This window comes from Trichophyton verrucosum (genome assembly GCF_000151505.1).
Source record: "Trichophyton verrucosum HKI 0517 chromosome Unknown contig00979_20.r1.exp, whole genome shotgun sequence".
Lineage (NCBI taxonomy): Eukaryota > Fungi > Ascomycota > Eurotiomycetes > Onygenales > Arthrodermataceae > Trichophyton > Trichophyton verrucosum.
The window spans coordinates 18619-28445 of record NW_003315203.1 but is presented as its reverse complement, the minus strand read 5'-3'; the positions used below and the strand labels follow the sequence as shown (position 1 = coordinate 28445).

The window sequence follows — 9827 nt, the reverse complement described above, 5'->3', positions numbered from 1 at the left end:
TGGTTTTTGGTATCAGCCGTCCCTGAGCGACAGGTTCGCAGAATGAAATCCTTGCCGGCGGGGGTGGAGCATGCGTAATGGGATGCGAAGGCAAAGGAAGAGGGATTATATCGCCGTTATGCAAAATATCTCGTTCAGCTAGCCCTCTGCGTATAGCCTCCATCAACCGCTCATCTCTCTGCGTGGCAGAATGTTTCCCCCCCTTGGATATCGTACGATCATGAGACGAAGCCGACCCTTTTCCTTTCGGCCACAAGCCCTGGGACATACGCGGCTTTGTACCGAAGCCTCCTCCGAACTTGCCCTGTATCTCATCAATATCTCGTAGCAAATTTCGCTCTACCGTAACGTATACAGTGTCCAAATGTAGTGGCGTGACATCAACGATATGAATCTCAATTCCACGCTGGGCTAGCAGGAAGGAGGACCGGGAGGGATCGCTGCCTTGCAGCACTTGAATGAAAGGTTGAATTGAGCTGGCGGCAACAGGGAAGTGAATCGCAGCGCCTGAGATGAAGGAAGCTTTCGCCTTTTCGCTGGCCTGCGTGTGGACTGGGACAATAGTCCACTGAACATCTTCAACGGTTGTGAAGTTAGGCACCCAGGGGGCCAAGGCGACATAGATTATCTCAGGGAAGAGTTCGACATCTAAATCAAGGGTGTATGTCAGGGGGCATTTTCGCTTCAGTGGTTGATGAGGAGCAAATCTTACCATGAGAGCCTCGACGGGGAAACAAGTCTACCAGTAGCTCATCTGAAATAACCCCGACTTCGCCTTTTAGACGAATATCAAGCATCAATCGAGAAGATATAGGTCCCTTGTTGTTTTTCCGTTGGCGTAGAGCTTCCTTCCGGCGGCGACGCTGGTGGTCGTCCGCCGCGACCTGGGAGCCATTTGAAGTCATGACAATTTCAATTTAACCACAATCGTCAGCTTAGACGACCTCCATGTAAAGAACAGATGTATTCCGCTAATGAAGCGAGAAAGGTGAAGGGAGACGCAAAACTGAACAGCGCGGTGGTTGTCGTAATTGTTGTTTGTTCAGAAAATGTTCACGTTGGCCCGCAAAGCAAGAAGCTCGTCGAGATGCCGAGGTCCAATCTGGGGAAGCGCCAGCCGACGCCGGCGCTAACTAAGTTTTTGCACATGTACTACACGGGGGCCGCTGGAGTATAAACTGCAGGTAGTAATCCTCACGTGGAGTGGAATAACACCGTTTTAACCTTAGTGTAATCCTCATATTCTACTAATACTTTAATACAGCTCTTTAGTGAAGCGACTAAAGAAATTAATTATAAATAACCAGCTCGATAACTAGGCTCTGAGAGATACAATCACAGAGACTAGGAAGCCACAGCCAAATAAACAACCCCACACTCGGGAGCTCATATTCTTTCACACTCTCGGGAAATTTGTTGACCGTCTCCGTGGACTAGGGCTCCGTCTCAAGCTCTGCCTGTGGTGGATCGAGAATCCATTTCAGAACGTCAAAGGCGACATTTTGGTCGTACCCTGCCTTTGTGAGAGTGTATTTAGCTCTTAGGTTAAGGTCGAGGGTTGGATGTTTTTCCAACGGTCTGATAGTTGCTTGGACGACGCGTACTTTGCCACGTGTAAATGTCACTACAGTAGCCTTGGGGTTGTTGTCAGATAAAGCGTTTATAAAACGGCAAGGTAAACGTACAGTCAATAAACCACCCTTGTATCTCGGCTTGGATGTATAACGGTTCTTTTCAGACGACCAAACCATTTCATTCATCTGGTGAAAGAATATTGAGGTGGCTGCCATTATTTCACTCTTTAGGATATAATTACGACAATCTGCTTTCTGTCTCATATCACGTGCACATGTGTGATCCTGAATGATAAAAGTCCAGTGGTTCTGATGAGGGCAGAGGACCTCGAGCCCATGTATATTGCGGACCTTTTCACAGTATAGCTGGGTAAATAAAGGACCGTAAAGTCTAGCACCAAGTCAGTGAGGTAACAGATGTTGAAAGCAGACGGTGTATCCTACTCTCGAGACTTTACCTGCACGGTTTCCTGCACTTGGTGGACGGCAAATTGCATGAGACCGGCGAACCCCCAGTCGGACGGAATGCCCGGAAATATGTCTGGTTCAGTAACCCTCTGGCACGTGTGAATGGCCCTCAGGAGCTCTGGAGGCGTTGTGAACAGAGTTTCTTGCTCAGTGGTATTCCGGCAGCGCAGACGGATATCGGGTGTCTTCTCCAGCCAGTCAAATAGAAAGGAGGAGTCCGCATAGGTCATATAGCAGAGAAACGTACGGCCCAGAAACGCGGCGACCGCCTCCGGCTGGTTAAACGGCAGTATTTCGGATGGTGCGGTGTCCGTCTGCGCGTCCGATTCCGACATATTTGGTGATGAAGATTGATAAATAACCGTGTATCTGTGGTTAGGTAGTTTGGTTATTATTTAAAGTATGTATGTCGAAGGTGAAATAGGCCCACCGCCGCCCCAGACTTAGGAACTAATTACGTAATAAATACTCTCCAGGCACCACCCTAAAGTTTGTTAGTCAGCTCCCCGCGGCTGCTGCCGCCTTATTATATTTACTCCTCCTCCTCCTCCGGCATCTGCCTTCGAATCTCTCTTCCTCTCGAGTGTCAAAAGATAACTTTGACCTGCTGGCCACTGGTGTAGGCCCGCTCTTTTAGGTCAATCATTTTGATTAAACTTGCCGTCAGAACGGTGCCGCCTGTGATATACCCCAAAGCAAAGGCGAAAGTTTGGCTATAGAATGGCGGCTCCGCGGTGGCAGCAGGCTGCTCATGGCCTCGACCAAGTTCCAGCAAACATATCAGAGTGGCGAGACGCGATATACAAGTATGGCCTTCAGCATCGGACCCTCGAGCAGCTGTGCATGGAAGGTAGCGGCTCCCTTTCTCGCAGCTCGCTCTCGTAACTGATTTATCCTCTGGCTAACATTGGTGGTGAACAGGGAAGTTCTCTGCGTCGACAGTTCCAAAGGAAGCACTCCTCACTCTCAGGCCTATTTGGCCCGAAAAGAAAGGCTCTAAGTATGCTGCGGCATATATTACAGAACTAGATTATTTCTTCAATGAAGACCACATCAATGACGCGATAAAACTTATGGAAAGAAACCTACTCGGGCTTGATATGCTCGGGACGCTGTTTCAACTTCTATGTGTTCCAGAGGACACCCCCATCAGCACCCCGCCCAAGTATTCTGGTACTCTTGCTGGGGGCCTCGGCCCATTCAGTTTGTTCACTAATCTGTTCAACCAGCTGGAAGACAGGTCAATCCAGACTTCGATTGAAGAGCGTAGGGTGTTTGGAGCTCCACGTGCAAGCCGATTCTATGATGCCATGCAGCACGCGGCACGGGATAACCCAGAGAGCCCAACATATCAGACTTTTGAAGAGCTTGACATGGTGGATATCGAAATGGCAGATAGCGATGATCAGCCAATCCCAGATTCTCCCCCTCCAATGTTTTCCACAACGGCTCAAGGAGTAGAAGAACCTCCACGTCGAACACCCACAGAAACACTTGTTGCAGACTTTATAGTTACCCTACTTGGTGGTTTAGCAAGCCTTGTGCAGGGCCTGAGTCCTAGGCCCCTCTGTATGGCCAACTCCTTTGAGACTACATACCAATTTGGGCCTCCCAGTCATCCAACCTCTCTACAACACGGCGGTATGCAGTTCCGGGCTCGTGTAGATGGGAGTATCCCATTCAGCTTATCCGTTGCTGGTATGCCACGTGAAGCTGCGATATTTGAAGTTAAACGTGCCCCACGCAAGGGAAGGGGAAGTGGCACTCCTGTCCTGGCACAGCAAGCGATGGAGCATGCAGCATATATTTGGAAATGCCATGCAAGCGACTCAACGGTGATACTACACCATACTTTTACGCTCTTATTCTTATTTGGGCAATTCTTACTGACAAAGATATAGTGGAAAAGTACGCATCGGACGTATCATACCTTTATGGTGGCTCAAGACCATCTGGGCTTCCACATTAGTATCGGGACCTACGATACTTCGTACCTGGAATACATTTTCGGCCCGGGATCCCAGCCAGTTCTCCCTACACGAGGTACCGGCAAATCCCCGTTCCTCCAAATACAAGAGCTGGGCCCATTTAATGTCAAAATTGAGGACAATCTTCGCATCTTTCTGCGTATAATGCTCGCCTTTATTCTGTGGCAACTTGAAAAAGCAAGTGAAGATGCGGTGTTCAAAGAGGTGCTTTGATGACGGGGATCAATGAGTATATTACTTATTTCATCCCGATGTGTTCCTGCTTCAGCATTTTCTGTGCACAGATATTCTGGAGTAGCTTTCATATTTGGAGATTTGAGCACCAGTTCGAGCTACAATGGTTTTGCTCCACCCCAGTCTTAGGAAGCAAATTCATGTCTGAGTCGAAGCAGGACACCCCAGGCAGTGGAATAATCCCAAACCTACTTTGTCCAATTGATATAGATGACCTGTTATCTCTGCTGAATATAATAAGTAGAGGACTTCTTTATTAGTACTGATTTCTCTAGCTGTATGCGCGAGTTCAAGCCATAGGCACCGAATTCCCAAGGCGTTACGGAGTATCCGACGTGATAATTATGATGCATGGAGACGGAAGGTAATACCTTCATGCAGCCTATGGTTCTTGAGTGAAATACTCCTCCGTCTAGGGGCTATTTTATGAGAAGCGACGTCAAGAATGCACCCATCCTGACTGCCCTTGCGTATCTGTTCCCAGAACCATTTCAGTTCGAGGACGGAGTATTCAGGTGTGACTCACCAGACAGGGAAGAATTGCTTTTGTTGGAGAGAGAACCTTCGTGAAAGGCCGAGCCCCCATGTCAGTGGCTTTTTTTGAGCCGCAAACAAGAAATGGATGGAGACGGAGGAGATCGGAGTTTACAACTGTCCGACCCCCTGACAAGGGTTGCTCGATGACGCCTAGGCGCTGTCTCAAAGTGCGTCCCGCCCACGGGGCAGCGAGAAGCTGGTTGGCTGAAGGGGGAAGTGCAACTGGTTTCCCGGGCCAACGAGACGTCCAGAATCTGGCGAAGGATGCAGCTGTGTTACAAGGTGAAGCAGCGAAGGAGAAAGTTGGCCTCTCCATGTTGGCGGAGATAACGAGTTGGTTCTCCACAGCCCGCGAATCCCGGTCTTAATTAGTTTGTGAGTGCGTGTTATTAATGCTGTTCGCGTTGCTAGGCTGGATGAGGCTACCACTGCGGTGGCTGTGTTGTCTCTGCCGCATCACATCCGCAGCCGCACCGCAACACCGAGCAGCGCCTTTGGGAGTCGAGCTCACCGCCCGCCGCCAGCGAGTCTTCATATCATCTTCTTCAAATCTGGTCTCCTCTCTGTTCTCCTTGTCGTTGTCGCTGTTGTCTTCTCGCTGTTGTCGTCGCTGTCGTTGTTGTTCTTTTCTTTTTATAGCAACATCGCTTAAGTAAGAAACCTTCCCGGAGCCGCAGCGCCGAGACGCCGAAAGTGAGTTTTGGGAAGGAAGGACCCACTTTTCCCATCAGGCAACCGCCAAAACCGAATAACACGCGAGGGAAACTCTCTTTCTCCTTCTTATCTTCCTCCCTCTCGTCCTCCGCCTTTCCTTCACCATCAACCACTTCACCTTCACAGCTCTGCGTCCCCTTCACACACTCCCATAAACAGCAGAAATTCAGTCAGTCCGCTGGACACCCGTTGCCATTCCATCTGCTGGTGTCTCTCTGTCTCTCCGCTAGTCCAGCTCGAGCACCGAGGCTTCGTCGCTTGGCCGCTGATCTAATCCGGGTGATCCGCTAGGCAGCAGCCAGCTAGGCAGCAGCCGTCTCACGTCAACAGGAGCCGACGCTCTCCTGGAGTTCGCTGCCTCGACACAGTCACCAGCTAAAGACAACTTGGTCTCAAGGCCTCTCTGGATCTCCTGCTATCTGATTCCTCGACTTCTTTCGACCTTGAAGTTTGACTCCTCTAGTCGTCCTTGAGTGTTTGTTGCCTGGAAACGGCATATCGGCGTTAAATTCTGTACTCCGGGCCTCAGTGAATGCTGTAAGTATGGCACTTTAAAGACATGGCTACTAGGGGACAGCATCGCTAACATCGTCTCTCGACAGTCAAAGTCAGCGTTGTGTGGCCTGCGTGGAAGAAGAAAACTGGCCAAACGTTGCTGCGAGACCTCGATCTATAAAGGCTGCAGCCGGCTGTCTCCACGCTCTCAAACAAGCAAGAAATAATTCAGTCTAGTTCTGGCCTCCGAAAGAATCAGCTGGTGAGTCATATGGAACTATCCTTTTTCAGCTACCCGCCCTTGCTCACTGGAGTCGGTGTGCAGATTTTGTGACTTGCTCGCTACAAAGTCACCCAGTATGTCCTCCGATCTCAGTATAAGTCCGCGTCGTCGACCGTTTTTGAATGCCAACCTTCCCCGTCTCTCCACCGGCCATTGTGATGGACGCTCCCCCAGCAACTCTTCAAATACAGTTCGCCATGCCACTTTGAGGAAGGAAGCTACATTCCATGTCTCCGCCTCTCCTTCGTCCCCAGGGGACCCAGTCCTCCATTTACCAACCTTGCTTCGTCGTTCTCCAACTAGCCCGGACACTCTCCAGGAACTTTCTGCTGCTAGGGAAAACCGCGTTGCTGGCTGGCTCGGCAGCATTGAGCGCAACTCTACTGGTCCCGGGAACAAGTCACTGTCGAAACAGAGCTCGCTCGAAGATGATAAACGCAACCTCAAGGCTCTCCGAGGTCTCAGCAAACGCCTCACCTCTGCTAACCTGATGGAAATCGACTCGTCTTTTAGGAACCAAGTACAAACTGGACCCCCTGGAAAGGAGAACCTCCGTGCCGAGCTCTCTGATAGCGGTGTTGGCTCTTCCGTTGGTGAAGGTTCGTTGCATAACATAACCCGGAATGTTGCATCTTCTTTGCTGAATACTAACTATCTTGCAGATATTTTGAAACGCGAGGCTCGTGAGTCAGTGGTCTCGTCTAGTTCTACCCTCAGCTCTGGGGGAAAACGCCATATTCAGCGTCACATCCTTCTCCCACTGCTCAAGGAACAACGCCTGAAGAACTTCCACTCCCTTGTCAGATCTGTACCACAGCGTATTCAGAGCAGCGAGATTACCTGTCTTCGAGACGTAGAGAAAACTCTGCTTTATTTGGCTCCCCATCACACCATCTCTAGGTCTTCGTATCTTAGCTTCTGCGAGTTCACCATTCAGTGTGTGCACACAACCGTTGGATATCTCAACGACCACGACCAACGTCGTCCAGCAGACCGTCCCTACACTAACGGGTACTTCCTTGACCTCGTCGAGCAAATTCGCCAGTACGCTGCTCTGATCAGATCTTCCCGGGAGCGACGTGCTACTTCGTCTAACCGTGACGAACTTGACTATTCTTCGTATGTATACTGACTACTTTCTTTCATTCATATTTTGTTGCTTACACTTTCATAGTGGCGAGGAGCTTGTTCTCGAGGGTGGTCTTGCAAGTACCGGCCGGCCAGCCGAACTTGTAAGGAAGAAGAAGGGGCAAGCTATCTCCTTGAAAACCGGGGAGCCCTTTGTTGAACAGAAGCCAGAAGTTCCAAGCTTGAAGCGTGCTCCCAGTATGGAGAATCAAGAGAGTGTCATGCGTTCCATGGCGCGACGCAAGAAGGATGCTCCACCAATGAACATTAATGAGAAGTGCAAGCACTGCGATAAGGTCTTCCGTCGCCCTTGCGATCTTACGTGAGTCTCCTTTACTTACCACTAATGGTATGCATTATGACTAACACTGTACAATAGCAAACACGAGAAAGTGCACACTCGGCCATGGAAGTGCCTTGATACCAAATGCAAGTACTATCAACTCGGGTGGCCAACTGAGAAGGAGAGGGATCGTCATATGAATGACAGACATTCCAAGTCCCCAAAGAAGTACAAATGCCTCTACCCCGGCTGTACTTATGACACCAAGCGCCAGAGTAACTGTAAACAGCACATGGAAAAGCTCCATGGCTACAAGTATGTCCGATCCAAGAACAATGGCAGGGCAAGCCACCAACTGTCTCCTCAGCCAACGCCAACTACAACCAACATCAGCACCCCACAAGCACCCTCAGTTGATATTCCTACTCCTATTAGTGCACAGGCCATGTCTCCATATCTGTCTCCATCTGAGAAACAGTCTACCCCTTTTGAGAAAACTGCTTCCGACAGGTCTCCAAGCATCAGTGTTCAGGACTCTGTCGGGTATACTCCTAGCCCCGGCGTGTATCCGGCTCCAAGCCCTAGTATCTACTCACCTAGCGAAGTGGGTCAGCAGAATACTAATCACGATGACTTCATGCTCTTCCCTGACTCTACGTCGTTGAACGAGTACAACACTATGCACGAAGACTTCAATGCCTTCTATGCGGACCTCCAAGCTGCAGATCCATCCGATACTCTACCCCAGCTTGACACAAACCTCCCTTCTGCTTCTTCTACTCCCGCCGGTAACTTTGCTGCAGGGTTCCAGGCTCAGTCTCCATTAGACCTTGTTGGAAACAATGCAGACCTAGACTTCCACTTTGACGTCACCGAGAATGAGTACACCTCTATGAACCTTCAGCTCCTTAGTCCAGCGCAGTCTATTGAAGCTCAAGCTATGAATTGCCTCCCTGAGCCTGAGAATCTCTGCCTTCCTCTTCCTGCCTTGGACAAGAACTCCAGTATCTCTCCCGCCGGACACGGTAATGTTATGCTTTACTCCCCTGCCTCTTATGAAAGCGACGAGGGCTTTGATGACGGCTTTGACTGCATGAAGATGGACATTGGCAAGCAAACAGGCGACTTCACTCTATTCAGTGGATTCGAGAACAATAATATGTGCTCTGGTCTTGGTGGCAACGAGTCTGAGAGCTGGAATATTTCCAGCATGTTTCCTCCCCTCGGCACTCTCAATGACCAGTTGAATAATGCCAATTGGCCCCAGCAGTTGGGTTCTCGAGAGATTGACATTGACTCAATCATGGAAATGGACGACACCTTCTAAGCAAGGCGAATCTACATACCATATCGTCTTACCCTGATCTATACTCACCATTCAAAGACTATATTTATATTTTTCTCCTATTTGGACGTGGTTATGAAACCTTCCCCACTCATACTCTCAACCAAGCTAGTGCTTTTTTCTCCCTTTCATTTTCCTTAATGGCATCTTGTATTACCCTCCATGTATGTAACTTTTCCCCGTCTTTTTGATTCTTATCCCACTCCCCTATCTTCCCCCTTTGGTCTAGTTTGGACGGATCTTTGCGATTGGATTCCTCGTCATACGAAAGAATGACTTGAGGGATTGGTGGTTGGTGGTTGGGTAGAGTGGATGATCGGTTTAATGGTGCTGTTGGTTAGTTTTAGGACCCCCTCTCACACCTCCAGAAAATATATACAACAATGAAGACATTTCTGCACCCAGGATACTCTCAAAGCCTTTAAAGTAACCTGTAGCACGACTAGCTATACGTAGAGAACATCGTAACATTCAGAAGGATCTTCCATTTTACATAACTACATGTATACATAAACTCCACCGCCTCCCACATGAAAGCCATATATATATCACGGCTCCTTACTTCAACCCCAACCTCTTCTCTTCATCTACCAAATCAGCAGACGTCAATCCCCGAGAACGAAGATCAACCACTCACACCTCCTCATCCTTCAATCCCGACGTAGTGTGATTCGTTCATTATAGAGTTGTGAGATGTAATAAAACAATATCGAAAAAGATATGTGGCAATCAGCGGCGGACGAATCACTTGCGTCAATCAAAAACAAAACAAAGTCAT

At 49.2% G+C, this 9827-nt stretch overlaps 5 protein-coding genes across 5 annotated transcripts; 2 read left to right on the top strand and 3 right to left on the bottom strand.

Annotated features, from left to right (window-relative positions):
• Nucleotides 1–355: 355 nt before the first annotated feature.
• TRV_07300 (uncharacterized protein) lies at nucleotides 356–905 on the bottom strand (the record flags this gene model as incomplete). The annotated part of the gene is made up of 2 exons (XM_003018648.1): nucleotides 356–648; nucleotides 713–905. Coding segments are annotated over 2 exons (486 nt in total), but the record flags the coding sequence as incomplete, so codon positions are not given.
• A 528-nt stretch (nucleotides 906–1433) lies between these two features.
• Nucleotides 1434–1790, bottom strand: TRV_07299 (uncharacterized protein; the record flags this gene model as incomplete). Its single annotated transcript, XM_003018647.1, has 1 exon — nucleotides 1434–1790. The coding sequence occupies one exon, from the start codon at nucleotides 1788–1790 to the stop codon at nucleotides 1434–1436; it is 357 nt and encodes a 118-aa protein (XP_003018693.1).
• A 1003-nt stretch (nucleotides 1791–2793) lies between these two features.
• On the top strand, nucleotides 2794–3943 carry TRV_07298 (uncharacterized protein; the record flags this gene model as incomplete). The annotated part of the gene is made up of 2 exons (XM_003018646.1): nucleotides 2794–2848; nucleotides 2964–3943. The coding sequence occupies 2 exons, from the start codon at nucleotides 2794–2796 to the stop codon at nucleotides 3941–3943; spliced, it is 1035 nt and encodes a 344-aa protein (XP_003018692.1).
• An 832-nt stretch (nucleotides 3944–4775) lies between these two features.
• On the bottom strand, nucleotides 4776–5529 carry TRV_07297 (uncharacterized protein; the record flags this gene model as incomplete). Its single annotated transcript, XM_003018645.1, has 3 exons — nucleotides 4776–5164; nucleotides 5276–5411; nucleotides 5521–5529. 3 exons carry the CDS (start codon nucleotides 5527–5529, stop codon nucleotides 4776–4778), a joined length of 534 nt encoding a protein of 177 aa, XP_003018691.1.
• An 840-nt stretch (nucleotides 5530–6369) lies between these two features.
• Nucleotides 6370–9031, top strand: TRV_07296 (C2H2 transcription factor (Ace1), putative; the record flags this gene model as incomplete). Its single annotated transcript, XM_003018644.1, has 3 exons — nucleotides 6370–7412; nucleotides 7468–7743; nucleotides 7801–9031. 3 exons carry the CDS (start codon nucleotides 6370–6372, stop codon nucleotides 9029–9031), a joined length of 2550 nt encoding a protein of 849 aa, XP_003018690.1.
• Between the last annotated feature and the right edge of the window lie 796 nt (nucleotides 9032–9827).